This window comes from Rhineura floridana, chromosome 19 (assembly GCF_030035675.1).
Source record: "Rhineura floridana isolate rRhiFlo1 chromosome 19, rRhiFlo1.hap2, whole genome shotgun sequence".
NCBI classification, from domain to species: domain Eukaryota; kingdom Metazoa; phylum Chordata; class Lepidosauria; order Squamata; family Rhineuridae; genus Rhineura; species Rhineura floridana.
Window position 1 is genome coordinate 14,787,969 of NC_084498.1, and position 27,032 is coordinate 14,815,000.

A 27,032-nucleotide genomic window follows, 5' to 3' on the forward strand; every position below is an offset into this window, starting at 1 on the left:
GACCTAGATGTTACCAGAGCATAAATAAGATAATTTAGGCTATCCCTGCCCAGATAGGGGTGCAACTGGGGCAACAATCGAAGCTGATGGAAGTCACTTCGCACCACTAAAGCCACTTGAGCTTCAAGCAATAGTAATGGATCCAGGAGTACGCCCCATCTACATACCTTTCCATTGAACACCCATAGGAGCTAATGCAGTAGTCTGACAAGGCAACTATGAAATGTAACCTAGACTATAAGAGGTTTGCTAGGTTTTCATTCTAGCTAAAAGTTTTCTCCTTCATCCTCTCTCTAATCCTCTGTGTATTGGTATCAAGAATAGTGAGATAATCAGACTCTTCGCAAACAGTACTGGATGTTGCATTTTAAAAAGTATATATAGATTTTAAAAAATTCTGCTACTGAACATATGATATATTAATAGCCATCCATGTTGGTTGCCATCACTGCCTCTTCCATCATTTAACTCTGTACCATTGAATTATTAGATATGGATGTGAGAGGGGTTGTGTCAGATGGGTTTTGTGTAGTGTATAGAGCCATAACTCAGTGGCAGAACATGTGTTTTGCATGTAGGAGGTTCTCCAGTTCTCAATCCCCAACATCTCCACTTATAAGGCAGCAGGGCTGGCAAAGAAAACATCCCTGCCTGAGGCCTTGGAGAGCAGCTGCCTGTTAAGAGTGAGTGATACTGGGTTGAGCTGTTTGATTCACTTCATGTTTTTACCCACTGCCTCTCGGTATCAGTTTTAAATTACTTTCTTTTGTCTGTCTTTTCAAAAATCATACGTTGAGTTGTTCTACAGCTGGAGCACATTAAACAAATTCTGGCATAAGTCTGTCGTGCCATGAATAAATTAGACCAATTAACTCAAGTGCCCCTTTTTCTTTTGAAGATAAATTCTTACTACTCAGGTTTTATTATTACCTAATGTGTTCATCCTTTTTTAAAACAGTGGGAGTTACTAATGCTTAAAAGTGCATGCCAGAAACACTCTTAAATTTTATTAGTATCATTAGTTGCAGCAGACAAGTGAAACTAAACTTTAAGATTGTTCCTTAAAGATTTCAGCGTATTTTGTTTTTTTTTTTTAAAAAAAAACTTTAAACTTAGCCATTTCTTACATTAGACTTTTGCTGTACATTCTTACTGTAAAGTTGTTAGCACAGTGCTTTTTAATGACTCTCTTGAATACCATAATGGGCATGAAAGAGCAATATCAAATATAGTTGAATCATTGCAAAAGAATCGCTGCTGCTATGCTTTCCTTAAAATCTCCACGCTCATTAATAGCAGGAACATAAAATGAAAATTTAACAGTAAGTAAATGGGCAGGTCAGCTGGTATCAGTTTAATAATATGATGTGTGTATTGTGAGGAACTGAAGCCACCATGATGCAGCTCTTAGATAATTTTGGACTCTGATATGAGAGATTCGAATTCTGTATCACCCTTGGAGCTGGTTTACACATAAGGTCAAGCCATTGTTTGCAGTTCTGGCAGGGGTAGCCAGTATGGTATCTTCTCAAAGTTGTTGGACTACAACTCCCATAATCCGTGACCACTGGACATTCTGGCTGAGGCTGATGGGAGTTATAGTCCAGCAACATCTGGAGGGCATGAACCCTGTTTTCATGCCACTGCCCTTCATGTGTGCTCCAATTTAATTCCATCCTGTTTAGTGTAACCTGTAGCTCTCTGTTACATTTGAACTGGCAGACTTCGGCTTGTCCTCCAAACCAGGATTGCAAGCCACCTTAAAAATACAACGTGCAGTCCTGATATGGAGGACAAACACAAAGTTGGGTGGTTTGGATTGGTGGTTCCCAAACCTTTTCCCCCACAAACTACCTGCAAATTCCTGATAGTCCTGGCGAACCACTGAATGATTTTTCTGCCTATTGTAGCAATTGGAATGTGCTGTGCTAGATGCTTTATGATTCTTTATTGTATGTTGATTGCTTCTTTTGTTTCTTATATTTTATTATATTGCATTACAATTTACATTCCATAGAATTCAAATTTCCCCCAGGTAGCATACCATCAGGTGGGTAGTAGTGTCACCTAGTGTCCAAAGGCAGGAATGCACGGGAGTCAAGACTTCGGCTGCTCCTTCCGGCTTGATCCCATTCCATTCCTGCCTTTGTCCTAGGTTGGATCCTTAGCTCTGTGAGTTTGTTCCACGTTGTTGTGGTAGTCATGTCTTTTCTCTTGTTCAGTGTTCTTCTTTCCTTGGGAGTTTGTATATTTTGTTGGTATATTTTTGGTCATTTTCAAGGGTTTTCCCTGGGTTTGCTAGGGGTTTCTTGTGGGGGCCGGACAGTTTCCCTTCCCTTCACGTCCCTGCCCGCCTCTCGGAGCTCGCTTCTGTGGCTCTTCAAGCTCCTTTTTCTGACACTGTACCTTTGGAGTTCGCGGCTGCGAGTCTGATCGTCCCTGGCCTTGCCCATCTCCCAATTTTCCTGGCTCCAATTATTTGCAGCCTGTACTTTTCAGAGTTCTCGGCTGTGACTCCAATCACTCCTGTCCTTGCCCGTCTCCTCTCCGAGATTGTGGCGGCCCTCTGGCAACGACGGGGGCTTTTCCTTGCCTCCCACCCCAACTGGCCTTGGTGCTTGCACTGGCAGCCCCTCTGCCCATGGCTGCGTCTTCTTCGCCTCCTGCCCAACTGGCTTCTGGAGCCGGCGCTGTGGCCCTGTTCCACTCCCACCTCACCCTGTTCAAGCGGGCTCGGTGGTGGCTTCTCCTCACCTACTGCCCTGAGTGGCTCCTGGACCACCCCTCAATCTTGGAGATCGCGGCTGCAGCTCTGCTTCGCTTCACTTTCAGCGAGTCTTTAGAGGCTCACAACGGTAGCTCCAGGACCAGCAACGGCTACCTGGCCATCACTGAGTGGCTTCCCGCCATTTCCCCCCCCATCTTATTAGGCAACTTTAGAGTCATCAGAGCTGCCATTTTGTTTCGCTGCCTTCCTGCCGTTAGGAGCCACCATTTTGTTTGGCTGTGTTTCACCCCTCTGTCCGCCATTTTGGCTGTCATTTTCCCCACGTTTTTTCTTGCTCTGTGCCACCAATGCCTGACTGTCTCTGCTCACCTCCTGTTTCTTCCCCTTCCCATTTAAGAGAAGAAGGGAACAGAGAACAAAAGGAAAAACATCATAAGGAATTTTGTGTGTGTGTGTGTATATATACACACAAAAAAACAGAAGAAAAGAGAGACAGACAAGGGAAAAAAGATGTTGGCTGCCTGAGGTCATACCGCTCCCCTCTACCGTGGGCATGTTACAACTGGCCTACCTCAGTCCACTGCACCCCTCTATCTGTGCATGTGTTGACTGATCTTCCACTGCACCCTGCAGTCTGTGCATGTGTGGCATGTATAGACTCCGTCATTGGACTATTGAGGGCGCATGTTTACTATTTTATTTATTATTTCATTAAACTTATAGACCGCCCCATAGCCGAAGCGCTCTGGGCGGTTCACAAGACAAGAAACATCAAAAATACAATAAACGTGTAGCAATATAAAAACACATTAAAAGTTTAAAATGTTAAAAATTAAAACAATATCAGCACATACTAAACATGTTGAAAAGCCTGGGTGAAGAGAAGAGTTTTAACCTGGCACCGGAAAGATAGTAACGATGGCGCCAGGCGTATCTCCTCTGGGAGATCGTTCCACAGTTCGGGGGCCACCACAGAAAAAGCCCTTTTCCGCGTTGCCACCCTCCGAGCTTCCCTATGAGTAGGAACTCGAAGGACGGTCTTTGATGATGAGTGTAGTGTACGGGCAGGTTCATAACGGGGGAGGCGTTCCAACAGGTATTGTGGTCCTGTGCCGTATAGGGCTTTGTAGGTCAAGACCAGCACTTTGAACCGGGCCCAGAAACAGATAGGCAGCCAGTGCAGGCAGGCCAGAATCGGTGTTATATGGTCGAACCGTCTGGTCCCCGTTAGCAGTCTGGCCGCTGCATTCTGCACAAGCTGCAATTTCCGAACCGTCTTCATAGGCAGCCCCATGTAGAGCGCATTGCAGTAATTAATTTCAAGGTTACCAGCGCATGAACTACTGAAGCAAGGTTCTCTCTGTCTAGATAGGGGCGTAGCTGGGCCACCAGCCGAAGTTGGTAAAAAGCACCCCGTGCCACCGAGGCTATCTGAGCCTCGAGTGACAGGGATGGATCTAAAAGAACTCCCAAGCTACGAACCTGTTCCTTCAGGGGGAGTGCAACCCCATCCAGAACAGGTCGAACATCCCCCATCCTGTCAGGAGAACCACCCACCAGCAGCATCTCAGTCTTGTCTGGATTAAGCCTCAGTTTGTTAGCTCTCATCCAGTCCATTGTCACAGCTAGACATCGGTTCAGCACGTCGACAGACTCACCTGAAGAAGATGAAAAGGAGTAGAGCTGCGTGTCATCAGCGTACTGATGGCAACGCACTACAAAACTCCTGATGATCGCACCCAGCGGCTTCATATAGATATTAAAAAGCATGGGGGACAGAACTGACCCCTGCGGGACTCCATACTGGAGATCCCAGGGTGCCGAGCAATGCTCCCCAAGCACTACCCTCTGGAGACGACCCATGGCTGAGCTGCCTTCCGCTGCACTTAGGGAATCGATTACAGAATCGCAGCCACTCATCAGTGATGTGCAGCCGCTTGTCCCTTCGCAGCCATCAACATCTCGGGCTATGCCTAAGGCCAAGTCATCTAAGCATAGATGTTCCAAGCACGTCCCCTGCAAGCGTGCCAAGAATTCACTTCTCTCTATTAAACAGATGGCTAACAGATGAGCTCGCTATGTCAGTCTTTCATCTTCATGTGGTGCTTCCGTTGACAGTCAACAGAGACTGGAAGCCGCTTTCCGTTCACCTGCTGAGTCTTCAGAGGATGAATCTGAAGGCTTCCCAGACCAGCCTCCAGTGGTGCCCCCTTGACAGGGAGTTCCCCTCTCACAACCCCTGACTTCCACACCTGAGCAGCCTGGGCCATCTGCTGCTTCACCACAGTCTCCGTTGCCTGCAGATCCTTTTGCATATGTGAACCCCCTGCAACATCTGCTTTTGAACCACACATTTCTTTCCCAGTTCAGAGGCACTCTGCTTGGTTCTAGCTCCTCTGAGATTCAAAGGCCTACCCTCATCTCTACACATTGGGCCCGACCCTCATCCTTGTTGGAGGTGGGTCCAGAACAACACTGGGCATTGTCTCCTAATCCTTTTGACTTCTCCAGAGGCAAAGGCCGACATGCCCTTTAGACCAAGGCTGATCCATTAGATCCATTCATCACCCCAGAGGAGGAAGACACTGACTGAGGCAGAGAGTTGGATGGAGAGGTTTTACTCACTAGATCCTGACTTCATGAATTTTTTTAAAGTTCCTTCGGTAGATGGGCCCATTTCTGCTCTTGTTTCCAGATCTCTTCTTCCCGAGGAAGGTGATTTGCAATTCAAACATCCATCTGAGCAGAGACTGGATTTCATGCTTCGAAGAACCCATGAAGCTTTGGCATATGCAGTTAGATCTTCCTGCGCGGCCTCCCTGATCACCAGAGCCTCCATAAGAACGTAAGAAGAGCCTGCTGGATCAGGCCAGTGGCCCATCTAGTCCAGCATCCTGTTCTCACAGTGGCCAACCAGGTGCCTGGGGGAAGCCCGCAAGCAGGACCCGAGTGCAAGAACACTCTCCCCTCCTGAGGCTTCCGGCAACTGGTTTTCAGAAGCATGCTGCCTCTGACTAGGGTGGCACAGCACAGCCATCATGGCTAGTAGCCATTGATAGCCCTGTCCTCCATGAATTGGTCTAATCTTCTTTTAAAGCCATCCAAGCTGGTGGCCATTACTGCATCTTGTGGGAGCAAATTCCATAGTTTAACTATGAGCTGAGTAAAGAAGTACTTCCTTTTGTCTGTCCTGAATCTTCCGACATTCAGCTTCTTTGAATGTCCACGAGTTCTAGTATTACGAGAGAGGGAGAAGAACTTTTCGCTATCCACTTTCTCAATGCCATGCATAATTTTATACACTTCTATCATGTCTCCTCTGACCCGCCTTTTCTCTAAACTAAAAAGCCCCAAATGCTGCAACCTTTCCTCGTAAGGGAGTCGCTCCATCCCCTTGATCATTCTGGTTGCCCTCTTCTGAACCTTTTCCAACTCTATAATATCCTTTTTGAGATGAGGCGACCAGAACTGTACACAGTATTCCAAATGCGGCCGCACCATAGATTTATACAACGGCATTATGAGATCGGCTGTTTTATTTTCAATACCTTTCCTAATTATTGCAAGCATGGAATTTGCCTTTTTTGCAGCTGCCGCACACTGGGTCGACATTTTCATCGTGCTGTCCACTACAACCCCGAGGTCTCTCTCCTGGTCGGTCACCGCCAGTTCAGACCCCATGAGCGTATATGTGAAATTCAGATTTTTTGCTCCAATATGCATAATTTTACACTTGTTTATATTGAATTGCATTTGCATTTTTCCACCCATTCACTCAGTTTGGAGAGGTCTTTTTGAAGCTCTTCGCAATCCCTTTTTGTTTTAACAACCCTGAACAATTTAGTGTCGTCTGCAAACTTGGCCACTTCGCTGCTCACTCCTAATTCTAGGTCATTAATGAACAAGTTGAAAAGTACAGGTCCCAATACTGATCCCTGAGGGACTCCACTTTCTACAGCCCTCCATTGGGAGAACTGTCCGTTTATTCCTACTCTCTGCTTTCTGCTTCTTAACCAATTCCTTATCCACAAGAGGACCTCTCCTCTTATTCCATGACTGCTAAGCTTCCTCAGAAGTCTTTGGTGAGGTACCTTGTCAAACGCTTTTTGAAAGTCTAAGTACACTATGTCCACTGGATCACCTCTATCTATATGCTTGTTGACACTCTCAAAGAATTCTAATAGGTTACTGAGACAGGTCTTTCCCTTGCAGAAGCCATGCTGGCTCTGCTTCAGCAAGGCTTGTTCTTCTATGTGCTTAGTTAATCTAGCTTTAATAATACTTTCTACCAGTATTCCAGGGGCAGAAGTTAAGCTAACTGGCCTGTAATTTCCGGGATCCCCTCTGGATCCCTTTTTGAAGATTGGCGTTACATTTGCCACTTTCCAGTCCTCAGGCACGGAGGAGGACCCGAGGGACAAGTTACATATTTTAGTTAGCAGATCAGCAATTTCACCTTTGAGTTCTTTGAGAACTCTCGGGTGGATGCCATCCGGGCCCGGTGATTTGTCAGTTTTTATATTGTCCATTAAGCTTAGAACTTCATCTCTCGTTACCACTATTTGTCTCATTTCTTTTTTTAGCATCCCTTATTGTCTTCTTGCATTTGTTTTGCCAGAGTTTGTGTTCTTTTTTATTTTCTTCATTCGGACAAGACTTCCATTTTCTGAAGGAAGACTTTTTGCCTCTAAGAGCTTCCTTGACTTTGCTCGTTAACCATGCTGGCATCTTCTTGGCCCTGGTGGTACCTTTTCTGATCTGCGGTATGCTCTCCAGTTGAGCTTCTAATATAGTGTTTTTAAACAACTTCCAAGCATTTTTGAGTGATGTGACCCTCTGGACTTTGTTTTTCAGCTTTCTTTTTACCAATCCCCTCATTTTTGTGAAGTTTCCTCTTTTGAAGTCAAATGTGACCGTGTTGGATTTTCTTGATTTACATGTATGTTTAATTTAATAGCACTGTGGTCACTGCTCCCAATCGGTTCAACAACACTTACATCTCACACCAGGTCCCGGTCCCCACTGAGGATTAAGTCCAGGGTTGCCGTCCCTCTGGTCGGTTCCATGACCAACTGGTCTAGGGATTAGTCATTTAGAATATCTAGATACTTTGCTTCTTTGTCATAACTGGAATACATATGCGGCCAGTCTATGTCTGGCTAGTTGAAGTCACCCATTACTACCACATTTCCTAGTTTGGATGCTTCCTCAATTTCATATCTCATCTCCAGATCTCCCTGAGCATTTTGATCAGGGGGACGATAGATGGTTCCCAGTATTAAGTCCCTCCTGGGGCATGGTATCACCACCCACAACGATTGTGTGGAGGAGTCCGCCTCTTTTGGGGTTCGAGCTTGCTGGATTCAATGCCTTCTTTCACGTATAGAACGACTCCGCCACCAATACGTCCTTCCCTGTCCTTCCGATATAGTTTATATCCAGGGATAACCATATCCCACTGGTTTTCTCCATTCCACCAGGTCTCCGTTATGCTCACTATATCAATGCTCTTCTCTAAGACCAAGCACTCCAGTTCTCCCAACTTGGTTTGGAGGCTCCTAGCATTAGCGTACAGGCACTTGTAAGCAGTGTCTCTCTTCAAGTGTCTTTGGCACTTGTGATTTGGCCTGTGGTAATTTTGCTCTTCTAAATTTATATCCTATGCCCCTGCTCTCACAATGCCTACTTCTAGGCCTACCCCTTTTAAAATTTCATCATTTCTTTGGTTTTTATCCCATGATGTGGCTTGATGAGTTACTCGACCCACAGCCTGACCAGGCTAGATTGTGCAGAACCCTGGTCAAGCTACACAAGGCCACAGCATTTGTGGCAGATGCTTTGCTTAACACAATGCAATATGCCATCAGGGTATATCCACAGGAGTGGTAGTCTGTAGCACCCTCTGGCTGTGCCACTGGGATGCTGACAACCCCGCTCATATCAACCTTGCCACAGCTTCCTATTCTGGTTCCCTCTAGTTTGGGGATGAGGCCCTCAGGGTGGTGCTCATTGACCCCAAGGATAAGAGGAAGACCGTGTTAGCCACTACTAAATGAGACTATCGCAGAGCCGCCCGTAGATCGTCGCCGTACCAGCAGTCCTGTCGGTCTTCATGGCCTGCAGGTAGGGGCCTCAACTTTTGGTCCTCAAGAGGCTACTGAAACAGACAGCGACTCTTCAGCTGCAACCAGAATCAGTTCTCCAGATGCCAGAGGCATACTCCACCTGCTGGCCATGGAGGGCATTCTCAGCACCGGTACTGACACCATCCCAGTAGGTGGCAGACTTCTACATTTTGCCACAGCCTAGAGACATGTAACAATGGATTCATGTGTGTGAGAGATACTGTGACTCGAGTATAGAGTTCTGGGAGTTTCCTCTTCAAAGGTTCCTACCGTCCTCCCTCTCCACCTCTCCCAATAGGCAGGCAGTGATGACAGAGGCCTTTAGCCACTTGCTCTCGATATGCACAATAGAGCCGGTGGATCACACTGAATTCTACTCAGGTGTCTACTCCATTCTCTTCGCAGTGCCCCAAAAAGATCATTCGTGAAGGGTGATCCTGGATCTCAAATTTCTCAACACCTGTGTCAGACGTCAACACTTCAAGATGAAGTCCCTGGCATTGATTGTGGAGGCACTTCAGGAGGAAGACTTTTTGGCTTCTATCGATCTGAAGGAAGCCTACCTGCATGTTCCCATCCTGCCCAACCATTGAAAATTCCTGAGGTTCACCTACAACTGAGCTCACTTCCAGTATTGCGTCTTCCGTTTGGCCTCTCCTTAGCTCCAAGGGTGTTCACAAACCTGATGGTTGCTCTGGTGACACACCTTTGGCTCCAGGGGATCCACATCTTCCCCTACCTGGACAACCTCCTGGTGCGGGCTGACTCCATGTCTCAGGCATCCATCCATGTATGCCTCTCCCTTGACGCCTTGAGGGACCATGGCTTCCTTGTGAACTTGGGAGAAGAGCAACCTAATTCTAAAGCAGCAGCTTCGGCACCTGGGTGCTATTTTGGACACATCTTGTGCAACGATGTTTCTATCGCCAGACAGAATAGCTGCCACCATTCTCACCACTCACTATCTGATGACCAGAAGGATAGAGGATTTGATTCTTCTAGCCAAGGCCCTGGGACTCCTCATATCTTCAATTCACATTGTCCCTTGGGCTTGTCACCATACCCAACCACTCCAGTGGACTTTACTGTCTTTTCAGCTGGACATTGCCAGTTCCAGACACAAGAGAGTACATCTCTCACCTCATCTGAGGGTGTCATTTCATTGGTGGACAGTGACCAGAAATCTGTGGAAAGGAACTCCCTTCAGAGAACCCGAGAGGACTCTGATTACCACCAATGCCAGTCTTCTGGGCTGGGGTGCCCATTGCAATTCCCTCTTTGTTCAAGGCCAGTGGACGGCCTCCGAGCAGTGTCTGAGCATAAACTTGCTGGAGTTGCGAGCAGTGCATCTGACCCACTTCCATCAAAGACTTCATCTGACCGGTTCATTTGGACCAACAACATCAGTGTGAAGGCTCATTTGAACCGTCAGAGGGGCACACAGTCAAAGGCCCTCCAGGCGGAATCGACTCTCATCGTCAGCTGGGCTGAATGTCACTTACACTCCTTGAGAGCAGAGCATCTCAGCGGCGGCCTCAATATAGCAGTGGATTGGCTCATCAGACAACAGGTTCTTCCTTGGGAGTGGAAACTGCATCCCAGGGTATTCCACCAACTGCACCATCAATGTGTCCCCTTTGCAGCCGATCTCTTTGCCTCATCTCAGAATACTCAACTTCCAAGGTTCTTTGCCCAGTATCATCAACAGGGCACCGAAGCAATAGACGCATTGTCAACAACTTGGCTGAGAGGGATGCTCTATACCTTCCCTCTGGTTTTGCTGTTAGGATGCACAATCAGGAGGATTCATCAGGAACGTTCTCGGATAGTCCTGGCCATGCAGGCCATGGTTTTCAGATCTACTCACGCTTTTGACCCAGGCACCGTGGTGTCTACCATCATTGCCAGACCCTCTCTCTCAGGGTCCACTTCGTCATCCGGACCCCAGGCTGAGTCTGACAGCTTGGGTGTTGAACTGAATTACTTGAGGTGTTCAGGGCTCTCTTAAGGATGTTATAGCTACTATTTGGCTTCTAGAAGGCCTTCCACAGTCTGCATATATCAGGCCACATGGTCAGCATTCACCGCATGGTGTTTCAAACGACAGATCCATCGCTCCAGGGCTAAGGTTAATCACCTACTCAATTTTCTCCACACGGGTCTCTCAATGGGACTGAAGCCTAATACAGGGCTCAGCTGTCTCATCCTTATTGTCTGCACGATCATACCAGCCTGCTGTTGGAACACACTCCTTGGTCAAGCATTTTTTGAGGGGGGCTTCTCTCCTGTCACCACCTGTAGTGCATTGATTTCCCTCTTGGAGCCTTCCAAAGGTCCTTCAGGCATTGCATCATCCACCTTTCAAGCCTCACAAATCTGCATCATTATGTTTGCTCTCGTACAAAGTCCTGTTTCTGGTGGCGGTTACTTCAGCCTGGAGGGTATTGGATCTGGCAGCTTTGTCCATTGCCTGTCATCTCTGTGTCTTTCACAGGACTCTGTGATGTTGCCTCCAGATACTACCTTTCGACCTAAAGTTTATTCCGTCTTCCACTGCAATCAGGATATTGTCTTGCCTTCCTTTTGTCCTCAGCTGACTCATCCCCTCGAGAAAGCTTGACACTCCCTGGATGTATGACGAGCCCTAAAGGTCTACCTGGATATTCATCTGTCTGAATCTCTTTTCATCTTGTTTCACCCGAGGACCTTGGGGAAGAAAGTCACCAGTTCAATGCTCTCCCGTTGGTTGTGGGCTGCATTACTCTAGCCTGTGAGTCCCTTTGGATGCCAGTGCCTCCAAATGTCACAGCCCATTCTACAAGGTCGACGGCTACTATGGATGCCTTTGCAACCAATGCACCCATTGGTCCACACCTATTTCCTTTATAAGGTGCTATAAAGTAGATCATTTGGCTTCAGCAGACGCCTCATTTGGTAGGCAAGTTCTGCAGTAGCATCTTAGGCAGCCTGGGCCCACCCTACTGGGACTGCTTTGGTACATCCCACCTGATGGTATGCTACCTGGGGAAAACAGACCATTGGCTTCACCTGAAGGGTGGTTTCCCCAGTATCATACTATCAGGGTCCTCCCTGCTGAGAACGGCTGCCTAGCTAATCTGGAGATAATTTTTTACTATTCTCTAATAACTCTTAAACCTATTTCAATCCACTAGAGTTTAGATTATATCACCTGTGTTACCTGCTGCATAGGTTAGGTTACTGCTAAGGCTGCTCTCGATGTTCTTCTAGTAGACTACTGTTTATGCATATTTCTGGTTTGAGTCAAAATGTGTATTAGTATGTTTGCTGCTCCTTATATTTTTCTTTGGCCGAGTATGTTCTGTCTGAAGAGAGAAGTCCAGATCCAGTGTACAATTTGTCCAGAATGTAATGGGATCAAGCCGGAAGGAGCAGCTGAAGTCTTGTCTCCCATGCATTCCTGCCTTTGGACACTAGGTGGCACCACTACCCAGTTGATGGTATGATACCTGGGGAAACCACCCTTCAGGTGAGATCAATAGTCCATTCTAATACAATTAAATGCAATAAAAGAAACAAAAGATGCAATAAAAATACAATTAAAATTAACATGAATCTTTAATGTGGACATGATGTGAGCCGCCTGAATGAAGCTCACAGACAACAGCTTGGGAATCTCTGGTTTAGATGTAATGGAAACTGTGGTTTGCGCTAAATAGGAAGCATGTAAGTGAAAGCAGATCAACTGTAGCTCTTTCAGATGTGCTTTAAAGTTATGAAGTAGTTAAAATAACCCCATGATTTGCTCTTTGGAACAGAGAGTGCATGGAAACCTGAATAGCATTGTTATAAAGGGAGTTCATATTCTAGATTTTGTGTGGTGCATCCAATTTTCTGCTTGAAATCTGATTTTTAATGAGCAGCCTGTGCTGTTCTGCCCAAAAGGTGCCACTTTGTGACTTCCTTTAAATGCCAGCACTTTTAATTGTATTACATATGCTTTTATTTTCAATTGAAAAGTGAGATTTGTCTTGTATTTGTTCCTCTTTAAGCAGGTAGCATCTTTATCAGAGGATGTCTCTGCTGATACTGCTGACACTGTTGGTGGAGAAGCTGAGTTTCCCACTGACCAAACGTCTGAAGATGTAGAATCTACTGATGAAGGAAATAACAAAAAGGATCCAATCGCTAGTAAAATTCTCAACGATGGCAAACTAGTGAAAGGTATGCCTGTAGGTGCGGGGATCCAGTCTTAATGTGTGTGTTTTTTACAAATAAATAAATCTGTAGTTAGCTTGAAAAGAGACTTTTGAACACTTGAACTCTTCAGAGGATGGCGGAGGAGGGTGGACAGGACTCTGAACCAAGTAATTAGTCTTTTCATACTTCGGGGGGATTTCCATGGAGGAGAAATAGGTTCTAGATAAGCTGATTGCAATAAAAATGTGTTGCTTTTCCCCGCTAGCCATTCTACTTTCATTAAAATGTAGAGTTCTTCTTTGTTTTTGTTTCACCAGGACATCAGTTCAACAATTGGTGCACATTAGGAGGAATTTTGTTGTTGATGACAGTTTGCTTTTGGTAGGGCCTCCCATGGATCCAAATTTACATCTTGAGCACACTCAAAATATCATACAATTTATGGACGTGCACAAAAAATCCCTTGTCTTTGGTTCATAGCTGATATAGAGCAGCCTTCCTCAAACTGTTGTGTTGTGTTGCCTACACCTGATGGGAGTTGTAGTCCAAAACCTCTGGAGGGCACCAGTTTGGGGAAGGTTGATATAGAGACTTAAGAAAATTAAGTCAGCTCTGCAAATAAACCGCGCTAGCGAAAATATTGTCCCAAGGTCTGTGTGACTGCTTCGGAAGGGACTCTAGTGTGGTTGCTGAGGGAGTGCTCATAGCTCAGCTGTTGACAGAGCAGAAGGTCTCCGGTTCAGTCCCTATAAAAGCAGGCATGGGGTACTGCAGGCCTGGAGGCCAAATGTGGCCCTCCAGGACTCTTACTCTGGCCCTCGGAACTCTCCCCAGGCCACAGCCTGAGTGCTTTTGCCTAGCTGGAATGTGTCCTTGAGGCTGATAATGCCTCGTTTGTCTGGAAAGAGGACAGACGGTGTATGAATGTGTGTAGAAGCTATCATGCTGTACCGAGGTAATGTTTGCATTCATGGCTCCACCCACGTTTGCTAGTGGCCCTGCCCCCTACTGGCATGTTGCCCTGGAAAGGTTGCCCATAAGGAAATGTGTCCCTCAGGCTGAAAAAAATTATCTACCTACCTCTGTGTAAAAAGTCTTGGGTAGCAGGGCTGGGAAATACTTTTTTTTCCTGCCTGAAACACAGATTGAACCTGGGACCTTCTGCACTGCTGTCAAATCCTGATCTATGTCGACTAGCGGTCTGACTTGGCTTAATGTTAATGAAGGTTTATATGGCCAGTCATGGTCTATGGCATCTCAGGATTGAAACTCTAGTTTGATAAGGAATGGAATACTTGCCAGATTAAACTTCTTCTTTTTTTGTAAACTAATTTTATTGATTTTACAAACTGAACAGATTCCATTACAAATACCTCTGTTGAAATTTAGAAAAACGTAAATAGAATATATCTCAAATTAAGAAGTAAATCCAGCCTGTTTCCTTTTAACCAAAGGAAACTACCACAAAGAAAACAAAATACAATCAAGTCAAGAATAAAACCGCTGTCATTTACCCCCCAAGCCCCCCTGCCCATCATGGCAATATCTAGAAAATGAACTTTACAGACATCATATATCAATATCAGTTAGCCAGATTAAGCTTCTATATTCTTTGTTCCAATAAAATCAAACCTATGAATTTCGAGGGGGGGGTTCACAGCAGGCAGCAGTGGAGCTGAAAGAAATTTATGTAGGCCATCCCTTGCACATGTGTTTAATTTAGAGAGAGCTGCTATCAGGCTATAGCTGTGTGTGAAATTATTTGGCTTCTTTTTGGTGGTGATGGGGAGGGTGAGAGATAGTCACAGTGATGGCGGAGTTGTTCATCAGTTTTCATTTCTGTTAGAGGGTTGGAACAACGTTCCAGTATAACCAGAGTTTCTGCCAGTTGCAAGGCAAGCTGTGAAACACCGTGCATAGAGGGATAATGCATAGGCTTTCCTTTCATTCTGTGCTGCAGTGTCATTAATTCCTCAAAGTAATTATTTTTGTAGGTCGATTTTGAAAGAAGTCTTAAAGTAGCATTGTGTAAGCCTGGCAAATTCTCCCGGTGAGCAAGTTGTCAGATTTAGGAGGCAAGGGGTGAAAAAAGTTTAAGTCTTTTTTGTTTAATTGCAAGCTGGTTTAGGGTGTTTAATTAAGGAGCCTAGTTTGAAAATGTCCTTTTGAAAAGATAAATAACTACCAAGAAAAAAAATGAAGTACATTGTTTGTAGTCTTAGCAAGCAAGAAAGGAATCCCACCACGTGGTTCCAGGCTTAGGGATTAGAAACATATGAAGCTGCCTTATAGCAGGTCAGACTATTTGTCCCTTTAGTCCAATTTCAGACTGCCGGTGGCTCTCCAGGGTATCAGATAGAGAAAGGTCCTTTCTGTCACTTCCAAGGATTAAACCTGGGACCTTCTGCATGCAAAGCTGGTGCTCTGTCACTCAACTACAGCCCCTCTCTCAACCTGTAATACTGGAGATCAAATAAAAGGGTTGTGAGTGATTAGCTTTCTATCAGACATGAATCCAGGCCTGGGTTCAGGTTCCACCTCAACTGTTGACGTTCTCTGACTGCTCTGAGTGTGTAATGTTTCTGTGCTTCATATTAGTAAAGAGCAACATTAAGGCCACATTTCAAAGGAACTATTATCAGATTTGGAGCAATATGGCTTAGTTGTCTCTCAGACATAAAGCCCAAGGCCTGTTTTGTTTAACTTACAGCTTTTGTACCTTTCTTTTCCTTCCAAAAAGCTTACGTGGCTTAAGAATGGTTCCCAGGTAGTCTCCCAGTCAGGCAATTTAATGGGCCAGAAGCACTCAAGTTTCAGCACTAGAGCTGCATTACAGGCATTCATGGCCTGTTTGCCTCTCTGCCAGCTCCATTTTACCACTGCATGATAATTGCTATAAGGCTGCACAAGGCAAAGATTTTCAAGCATTAAACTGCTATATAAATGAATGATAGAGCTAACCACCAGTGGCCTCCACAGTTAAGGGTTATGTAAAGTGTCCATTCTAAATGCTTTGTGTCTGTTCATAATTCTTTTTCCAAAACACAAAGGCAGGCTGCCTATATTTGGCTTCGGCTCAAAGCACAAAGACTTATAAGGAAAGCTTCAAGTGCTTGCATGCATGTAGGAGGGTGAGTGACATTATCTTAGGAAAACCGAGCATCATTCTAGCCTTGGCTTCTCAAAGGCTTTTGGAGTAGTTCTAAACCTTCAGATCAGGATTCACCCTTTAATCATGAGGATAAGGTTAGGATTCTCCGCTCCCTTTCTTCGCCACCTAAGTGGCATTTGAGGATTTCTAAGCCTAACAGGTACATACAGAATGCGCAGAACTAGTTTTGGGGGTCATTTGTTTTTCCATTGTTTCTAAGAGACCATTAAAATATAGCAGAGAGAAATGTCTTGGTGCTGGTTTACATGTGTGTTGTTCCATCCTGTTTAGCAGGATGATTTTCAGTCTCAAAAGAATCTGCGTTTTATAGAGCATTCAAGTCAGCAGAGGGGAAGAGGAGGGAGAAGCCGACATGTTGAAAAGGCTTTGAGTTTCAAGAAGTAGACAGCAGAATACTTAGTCACAATATTTATTCTCTTTAGTATTTCTATCCCACTTCCAAGCCATAAAGATCCTCAAGGTGACAAACAATTGTATAAAACCATAATACATGAACAACGATAAAAATGTAACCACTGTTAAAAAGCTATAACACCAGTAGCATTATACAGCACAAATGGGACCCACAACGCCATGTTGCAGTGTGGATTGCTCTTGTTCACATTTCAAGCCAGCCAGTTGTGCCCAGTTCCAGGATACTATTCCTCCTTTCTCCAGTTTTCCATTTTTCCCAGTAGTTGGCCAGCATTCTGTGGCAACTGAGCATGCTCATTAGCCACTTGGGGAATTCCTCGGTTGAGATACTTGCCTGAAGATTTGTGTGTGTGTGTGTGCTTCTGCACAGCTTAAGTTCTCCCAAGCCTACTGCTGCCTTCCCCCTTGTGCACAGGTGGTGCTGCCTTTGTTACAAAAGGATCTGTACTCGTAGAATAGGGTTTCCTTTTAGTACGTAGGATAATGACTACTTATGAGTCACACCAAATGCCTTCTGAAAAAGCAGTGTTTTTTGTTGCCTAAAGCCAAACAGTGATGGGGCAAGATGAACCTCCCTCAGAAAGGAATTCTATAATATAATTATTTACTGTACTAGCTACTTCCCCTCCCCACCAAAAAAAAGCCCCAGCATGCAATATTCAATACAGATTGTCTAAACAATATCTTACTAGTTAGCGCTTTTCCTTTTAACAGCATCCTTTGCGCCGATAAGCTTTGCAATCAGGGCCAAAGAAAACGATATGCTCCCTTTGGAGAAAAACCGTGTGAAGCTCGATGATGACAGTGACGAGGAGGGGGAGGAAGGCAAGGAAGGTCAAGAGAATGCGAGTAGCACCTCAAACAGCCATACAGCATTTGCCATGTCCAGTACTGCTGCTGAAGAGAAGAAGCCTCAGCTGACGCAGGAGGAACTGGAAGCCAAACAAGGTAAAGATATAGCTCTATGGAAAGAGCAAATGCCTAGAGCTTGTGAGTATGTGCAGCTGACAAACCCATTGTTTTGAAAGCAGATTTCGCCTAGGTATGACTAAAGCATCCTTAAAGGGAGGGGAATAGATAGTGGGCAGGGGAAAAAAACAGGACGTTGCTTCTCTTTGTTGATGTATATGTTGTATAGCAGGGCTGGGGAATCTTTGCCCCTCCAGATGTTGTTGGACTGCAACTCCCATCAGGCCCAACCATTATGGCCTTTGATCAGAGATGATGGGAATTATGAACTGTCGTTCAGCAACATCTGGAGGGCCAAAGGTTCCCTAGCTCTGTTTTTTTAGTTATTCTTTGTTGTATTTATGTTTTTTCTAGAATCCTGGAGCTCTTGTATAAAGTACTTTTTTGTTATCATTACGGCCTTGGGTTAGCACAAAATAAATGGCTGCTGCTCTGAGTTGATCATCCACAGTATACCAATTAGTCATAATCATTGGGATGTTGTCAGTCACGCTCAGGGTCTGCAGTGTTATGCAAGGGCTCTCTCCCTTTCATTCCCAGCCCCCCTAAGAATTGGTCACAATCTGCACTGCAAGCTTTGGGCTGTAATGGTCCATACAGCCTTTTCATTTGTGTTTTTCTTTACTAAAGCATGGATTATATTTCAGAGATGGCGACCATCAAAGCAGTTCTTTGGCTGTGGTTTTAGTGATGCATCCAGTGTGTAATGCCAGTGGAGCACTTCTAACAATTGGTCCGCGAACGCCTACTCAACAATTTTATGTATGGTGTTGTGATCTTCTTATAATTAACAAATGGAATTTTAATTGCCCCTTCATTTCTGGACTAATAGTTGTCACAAAATACATTACCAGCATCACTTTGGCAGGGTAGCTTCAGAGACTCCATTTAATACAGCCATCAGTGCATGTCCTAAAGATACAAACTTCATATTTCTTCACCACCTTGAAATATGATGAGACAGTGCCAATGCATTCCAAACTTTGGAGGGCTTATTTGTAATGTCAGAGATATACTGCATTCCAGGCTGATAAGGAACACAGTGGGGCTGTGGGTGCACAAATTCACATTAGTCGGTTGCTCCTCTGGCTGGGTGCTGTTGCTTCAGCAGCTGTGCTAAAGTGCAGAAAGGCCCCTATGACTGACCACCAGTATGAAGCCTCTGGCTTGCCCAGGCCTGGTGTAAATACTAAGAGCCTGGCTATCTGCCTTTATCTGGTCATCAGAGCAGCACAGCATATTCTGTTTACATGCTGCAGTTCTAGCTCATGTTGCTAACTTCAGAAACCCTGAACTGGCAAACGCATCTTCTAGATCTTGGTTGAGGTGCAGCTGTCCACAGCCTTGGCCTTACCCTTTGGACTCCAGATGTATTTACTATAATACTACATAGAAGAGCATAATTCTATAACAACTCAAGAAATATACTCTGATCTGTTGGCATTCTTTTGGCTTTTCAAAATCTCTATGCCACATAATGGCAGGACTAAGCTATGTGCAAGACATGTTCAGTTTTAGTCAGACAGAAATATTGATGATGTTGGTGTCCTCATCCCTCACTTGAGGCACTGGGGCTTCTGTACCCTCTTTTCAGCAAGCAGCAACATATGAATATCATCCCGGGTCTAACAACAGATCTGTGTTGGTAGTTCATTTCAGTAGAGATCCTCCTAGGGAGTGGGGGGATCTATCGGTTACAGGGATTACTGGAAAGGTTTTTGACTAAAAGGAAGCAAACCTTAAGGAATGGAACAGTATCAGTGACAATGGACCTGTAAAAATAAGGACACAACATAATATGGTGAAAGCCTTTTAATTGTATTCTGATTCTGCTTGTTCTGTGCCTGTCCATGGCAGGTACTGAATAAAGGTGGTTCAACAGTTCTTTGAAGACATTTTGAGTCCAATGTACTCATGTGCAGAAATTTCACTTGCAAATGTGCAGGAAGAAAGCAGCTGCAACATTCTAGGCTTTCATGACCTTTACTGCAGAGACGGTGCTGAAAGAGAAATGAAAAATGGGCCCAGGGGTGGGGTGGGTGGGGCATTCCACAAGCGGGGAACTCCCACTGAAAAGGCCAGTCATGGGTCAATGTCAACAAGGCAGACTCTGGTGATGGCACCAACAACAAGGCCTCACCTGCCAATTTTAGGGTCCATGACGGCTGATACTGGGGAAGGCACTGTTTTAGGTCCTTGAGTCCCAAGCCATTTAGGGCGTCGTATGCTAATATTAGTAATGTGAATTGGGCCTGGTACTTCACTGACAGCCATTGAAACATTTTCAGGACTGGTAACACATCATTCTATCAGGCTGCCCGACTCACCAGCATAGCAGCCACATTCTGCACTAGCTGCAGCCTCCAGACGATCTTCAAGGGCAGCCCCACATACATGGACATTCAGGAAGTCACCAGAGCGTGGACAGCTGAGGCCAGGCTTTCCTGGTTCAGGAATGACCATAGCTGGCAGATGAGCCTAAGCTGCACATCAGCACACATAGCCACAGAAGTCACTTGAGACTCTAGTGACCAGTTGGAATCTAGGAATACTCCCAGACCACAAACCTGTTCCTTCAGGAAGAACCTAACCCCCCCTCCCCGGCTTCCCATAAGCATCTGGTTGGCCACTATAAGAACAGGATTCTGAAACAGATGGGCTGACATAATGTTTTCATGCCTAGTGACCTGGGAACCACAAGGTCACTCGTTATAGATGAAGTTTTGACTAAAAAGCCCTGGGGTGCTTCTGGTGCTGTTGCTGCTCACCCTGGATGCTTAGAGTGTGGTGTTAGCCAGGAATTTCTTTTTTCTAGTTTTATCAGATAAGAAGGCTTTGGCCCTTTGAAATCTTGACCACTTTATGTCTTCATTACTTCAAAGCTAGATTGATCTACTTTGACTTGTAACCTTGGGTTGCATAATACTTTTTTTTTTTGTACATAGCATATGAAGAAAGAGACAAGTCCCTGCCTCATCAAACTTGGAACTACACTAGTTCTCTGTGTTAGCATATGCTGTTTTTGAGTTCTAATGAAGTTCTGGCTAGTAAATGATGTTACCTTCTCCAGATGCTTTGACATTTGATATATTAGAAATCAAACAATGAAAGCAGCTGGGAAAGGGCATGTGTTTCCCCATCTTCAGTAAATTTCTGAAAGCCTTAGGTTGAATTGGATGATACTTTTAATTTGCATCTGCATGTCTAATTCAATAAAATATAAAAGTTTAATTTGATGAAGAATTCATAACAGTACTGCAGAGAATATGTTGCCTTTCAGATCCAATGAATAGGCATGTCAACAAGATCCATAGATATAACTATTAATAAAAATTGTTCAGTCACTTCCAAATGGAATTATTTATTAAAAAATCTCCTACAGGAAGAACCTTTTGGAGTATCTGGTTCTGGAGTCTCACGATTAACTGTGAATTCATTATTCCATGTTTGCTAGTAAAAGAAAACTGTTGAACATCAAATTCCAGGGAGAATATCTATTTTTTCATTCTGAAAATGGATCTATAATATTTTAAAAAATGTTTACTAATCTTGATAAAACCCCTTTATAACATTCTTGAAAGATAAATAATATAGAGGAAAGTGTATGCTTAGTTTCTCATGTATCTGTTAAACCGTAGGTCTTCATGACAATACAACTGTTCAGAGTTTACTAGTTTTTCAAAACGCTTATATTAAATACATTTTGAATACATGCCATAAATCCAGAAGGATTTATGCCCAAACTTGAAATGAGAGAATTAAAACAAACATAATATACTTCTGATTAGATACAGCTGCTCATGATAAAATCAGAAGTGTGAAATTCTGAAAAAATGCAATATTTGTATGAGAAGATTATTTAAACACCACAGAATTTTGATGATGAGCTGAAAGGAGTTCAGATGCTTAGAAATGTTGATGATAATGTCGCAGAATTAGAAATACTTTACTGCTTTTATACTGGGCTCTTGCATTAAAATGTGCTTTTCGCTTTTAAAGTAATGCTAGCACGTACAGTAATAGCTCTGTTCCTAATGCATTTGTGAAAACATCTACTTTCCTCCTTGTTCAGTTTCATCTATTGGGAGTAAACATGTATTGTTCCTTTGTGAAAATGTGCACATGTGATCTATCAATCCATGGAACATGTTAAAACTTCCAAAATACTAATGTCTTCAGTAGATTAACAGCACATCCTAGATATACCCCATTGTTAATTGTAGCTTGCTTCTGTGTAAGTGAGTAGAAGACAGCAACCCTGTTAATTCATATTAATAAGATCCACAAGAACATGAAAAGAGCCAGTTGCCCATCTAGTCCAGCATCCTGTTCTCATAGTGGCCAGCCAGATGCCTATGGGAGGCCCACAACACTCTCCCCTCCTGCGGTTTCTAGCTACTGGTATTCAGACGCGTACTGCCTCCTATTGTGGAGGCAGAACTATCCATCATGGCTGGAAGCCATTGATAGCCTTCTCCATGAATTTGTCTAATCCTCTTTTAAAGCCATCCAAGTTGGTTGGCATCACTGTCTCCTGTGGCAGCAAATTCCCTAGTTCTACTATGTACTGCATGAAGGAAGTCCTTCTTTTGTCTGGCCTGAATCTTCCAGCATTCACCTTCATTGAATGTCCACAAGTTCTAGTGTTGTCCGAGAGGGAGAAGAACTTTTCTTTATCCAAGAACTCCATGCAATGCATTATTTTATATGCTTCTACCATGGCACCTCTGACTCACCTTTTCTCTAAACTAAAAACTAAACTAAAAAGCCCCAAATCCAAGGAAAATGGAAAAACTTTCCAAATATTCATGGCATGTATCAGTCCATTGGTATGTGATATAACCCACAGATCACTTAAGCTATTTTATTGATTCTGCTGATGTCAGTGAGATTTTGCTGGTTTTGGCATATAAAGCCATATACACCTTGTGAACAGGATACCTGAAAGGTCATCTCGCCCTTTATACACCCAGTCGATCACTGTGCTTTGCAAGTATGGCCTCTTGCAAGTACCATTTTATCTGGAGGTCCATTGCACACAATATAGGAATCGGGCCTTTACCATTGTGGCACATACCCTTTGTAATTCCCTCCCCTTGTCTTTTCAGCATCTACTGCAGACCTTCCTCTTCCAACAAGCCTTTTAAGTAGAGACCTTTATTTCAGTCTGCATCTGTATAGGAATTGTTTTTAAGATGTCTTTACTGTTTTGTTTCTTCTTTGCCATCCTGGGCTCCTGTTGGGAAGAAGGGCGGGATATAAATTTAATAGAAACATAAATGTATGTCATTTTAAGTTCAAGTGACACCAATGACCTCTTTACAATTTGGGATTCATCCCATTCTGTCTTTTCCGTTGTTCAGTTGATAGTGAACAGTGGGCAAGTCTCTCCCGCTGTAAACTCTTGCCCATCAGTAATTCTGAGCCTCCAGTTCTAGTTGCTCATATATTTATTTATGATTTATTTATTAGATTTATATCCCACCCTTCCTTCCAGTAGGACATTGGTAAGAAATTATATAGCTACTTCTCTTTGCTGGGCTTGGAAATGGAGGTGGGGGGAGGCCTTTGCTTTCCTCTCTTGTCCCCCTCATCTGGATAATCATGAATTACGTTGTTAGCACATCTAAAACTAACCAAGACAAGAGTTTTATGAAGGTATAAGAGACAGAAAAGAAGCCAGATTAGACAATGCAGCTAGAGATGTAATTATTCAGGGGGGAGGGATAATGGCTGACACATACACAAAGTGGGTGAGATGTCTTCATTTATTTAAGGGGTAATGGAGCCAGCAATGTTATCCATGTGCACTTTTAAATAAAGGCTTAGCGTGGTCCATGTGGAGGAATTTCACATATAAATGTGAGGCAAGAAGGCAGCTGCAACATTATAGGCTTTCATGACCTTTAATGCAGAGACGATGCTGAAAAAGAAATGAAAAATAGGCCCGGGGTGGGGTGGGGAGATGCAAAAAGCGAGCATGTTGTCAAAGAATTCAACCCACCTGGCTTGTGGGAAGTCTTTGGTTGTGCTTACATGCTGCTGCTCTTTCTCATAATCCTGAAATGCCAGTGGTGATATATTGAAGCTGCTGTGACAATATGGTCGATATTCCATAAGATGCTTGGAGTGAACTTTATCTGCTAATTAAACAGGCACATTGCTACAAACATGTGGCATAAACCTGCACCCTACAAACTGGGTATGGGGGCCCCTTCCACGTACATTTCTATATAACCACCTTGATTGGGCAGACAAAGCCAATGTGCATGAAATTGTATCCTTACTTGCTAAAACCCTCTCGAAAATATATGTATTGTTCAATATCACTGACGGCTTTGATGGAGAACCTTCATTCTCTTTTGAGGGAGGCAACATTTTGCATCTGCATTGGAAAATTCTCATGTAAACAAAGAGGATTTCCGTGGGAATCTCTTCTCCCCTCTCCCTTTGTGGGTGAGAGAAGAAGCCAAAAGAATGAGAAGCAATTAGTAAGCAAGAATGCATCCTGCCAACGTTTGCAAATTCACAAGCACCTTTATCCAAAAGAATTTCTCCGGTTGTTAATATTTTCTTCTTCATATTTAAATCATGTTACATCTCTATATGTTTGACTTCACTGGCTTCCTCTATTGTTTTGTATTAAGTTTAAATGTCTTCCTTTTAACTTTTAAGTCTTATCATGGTCTTGTACCTTCTTATCTACCTTTGTTGTTTTCTTTCTCTTCTCAGATTTTCTCTCAATTCTCCAAGAAGTCCCATGTAGGGCTGGGAAAGACCCTTGCCTGAAACCTTGAATAGCTGCTGCCAGTCCTTATGGACCAGCAGAAGCCAGTGTGGCCCTTTCCAGTTGTTGCCAGACTACAAATCCCATCAGCCCCAACCATCATGGCCAGCAGTCATGGATGATAGGAATTGTAGCCCAGCAACATCTGGTGGACATCACATTTGCTAACCCTGTTACAGACAATACTGTTCCTGTGCTAGGTAGACCATTGGTCCTAATATTCCTGTTAAACCTCCACTCCAGTGTTGTTCATTTCCGTGTCTACTTTCTCATGGCCCTTTGTGAAATGAACTTCCTCCCTTTAGTTCTTTGCTAGACTGCACTCTGTCCCACTCTAACAAATTATTTAAAAATCTGATCTTTTTCATTTCCTCTTATTCCTGTGTTCATTGTCATATATTGTTTCTATTTTTTTAATTTTCCCAATTAATGAAGTTTTCTCTTCCCCCCCCCCGCATGATTATGAGCCTGTCAGCAAGGTCTTTCGGTTTGTACAGCTTCTAGTGTTTTCAAGGGCACTAATAATGAAAAAATACAAGCCCAAGGTGCTCTTTTTAAGAGTTGCAGAGATGTGTGATTTCCAGCCTGTCTCTAGGGTGCGGCTCAGGGTAAGAAACTGTTGACCCTTCTAATGTGGTAAGCAAGTTACCTCCTTGTAAACTGTCTACTTTCTGTGTCCCCCCCGCCCCCAGCAAAACAGAAACTAGAGGATAGATTAGCGGCTGCCGCAAGAGAAAAGCTGGCCCAAGCCTCCAAGGAATCGAAAGAAAAGCAGCTTCAGGCAGAACGGAAAAGAAAAGCTGCCCTGTTCTTGCAGAACCTGAAGAATCCCTTAGCAGACTCAGAAGTTGAGAAAATGGAGGAACATGCCTTTAATATAGAGGTGAGCAAAGCAAATATCTTTTTAACCATAGCAGCACATACTGCAAAGATCTCTCCTTGCGGCCAGAAGGGAAAGGAGAGAGAGAACGGAGAGAGAAGCCAGCACTGTTTGAAATATTATTTCTTGGATTTGAATGAGAGCTTTTTCCAAGGTGAGGGGAAATGGATCTGAAATTGATAGAGTGGGGCCTTTATATTCTCTGGGCTGCGTCAGAGTTGGTAAAAAAGAAGTATTAAATTGGGCCAATACTGTCTCTTTATCGTGTTTCCTAAACAAAGCAAAGCATCAGTGGTAAAAAGGTGAATAAGGTTTAGTGTAACCCTTCTGTTTGCTTATCCATCTCGGATAGTACATTTTGAGATCTTATTTATTTATTTTGATAAAATAGTGAAAGAAATTGGGCCTCTTGTGATTAGTTCCAAAGCCATCCACTCAGTTAGGCAGCCAAATCAAGGTTGGTTTGATGAGCAGTGCGCTGCTCGCAAACGCATCCCAGCAAAAGCTATAAGGAAATTAAGGAAAGTGGATTCCCTAGAAGATTTAGCTCCTACATACAACTGCATAGAGAGTATAAAAATTTGCTGCATGCTAAAAAGCATAAGCACATACACCAGTTGTGGATGGAGTTAGGTTTGGCAGCCTTGGAAAAGAATTCAGCTAGATTTTGGACCTTGGTGACAAAAGGAACAAAAGGAGTTAAAGTCTCCATTGACAATCGGATTACTTCATCACAATGGTGCATACATTTTTCCTCCCTTTTTAGTCACTATCACCAGGGTACTCCTCATAATGTCGATTCTTTACTGCTCTCCTCTTGCCCTGAATGGGACCCTGTAACCCCAGATGAAATATATGTCTTGATTAACTCTGCCTGCAAAAAAAGCTCCCGGGGAGAATATGCTTCCTGCAGAATTGTTTAAATTGAATCCTGCCTGGTGGTGCCCAGTTTTTGCTACTATGTTTACATATATTAACCATCATGGGAAAATCCCTCAGGGTTGGGGAGTAAGTATAGTTGTCCCCATCCATAAAAGAGGTTCTAAGGCGGATCCAAAAAATGTTTAGACCAATTAGCCTGCTCAGTGTTGTTGCTAAATTGTATTCTAAATATTTGTTATGCAAATTGGAATCTTGGGCAGCTGAGAACTCAGTTATAGCCAAAGAGCAGGCGGGGTTCATAAAGGGGAAGTTCTCAATAGACCAGTGCTTTATTCTTCATCACCTGATCCACAAATACTCCCAAAATGATAGAAAAGAGCTTTTTGTTGCCTTTGTCGGTTTTACTTCTGCCTTTGATCTCATTGACAGAGCTCAGTTGTGGCAAAAGTTATCTGCCACTGACAGAAGGTTATTGTATTTAATACAAATGTTGCACTCTAATACTTCTCTCAGGGTAAGGCTTGGGACAAATGGATTACCATCAGAAAATATACCAACCAACAGAGGAGTACGCCAGGGATGTCTCTTGGCACCCTTCCTTTTTAATTTTTATATCAATTGCATTTTTCATGAATTGAGTGGCTTGGAATATTTTCCAGTTTCAGTCCTAGATGCCAAGCTCTCTGTTCTCTTGTATGCCGACCACATAGCTATGATTTCCACCACATTAATTGGGATGCGAAGGCTATTAAGAGGTTTGAGTATTTTCTGTTCAAAGGAGCATCTATTTATCAATCATGCCCAAACAAAAGTAGTAGTTTTGGGGAGGAAGGGAAAAAACCATGTATGGAAGTTGGATGACAAACCCATTGAACAGCAACGTAATTTCAGATACA

General features: G+C 43.8%; 1 protein-coding gene across 3 annotated transcripts in view; it reads left to right on the forward strand.

The window, feature by feature from the left end:
• Positions 1-27,032, forward strand: part of SFSWAP (splicing factor SWAP) — a 137,607-nt gene that overhangs the window by 64,536 nt on the left and 46,039 nt on the right. For 2 of the 3 annotated variants that reach the window (XM_061602318.1, XM_061602320.1), the window contains exons 11-13: positions 12,885-13,056; positions 17,333-17,566; positions 25,067-25,257. In XM_061602318.1, coding sequence (XP_061458302.1) covers positions 12,885-13,056; positions 17,333-17,566; positions 25,067-25,257 — 597 coding nt within the window. The remainder of the gene's footprint in view (positions 1-12,884; positions 13,057-17,332; positions 17,567-25,066; positions 25,258-27,032) is intronic. The other variant, XM_061602319.1, reaches the window with a different exon arrangement.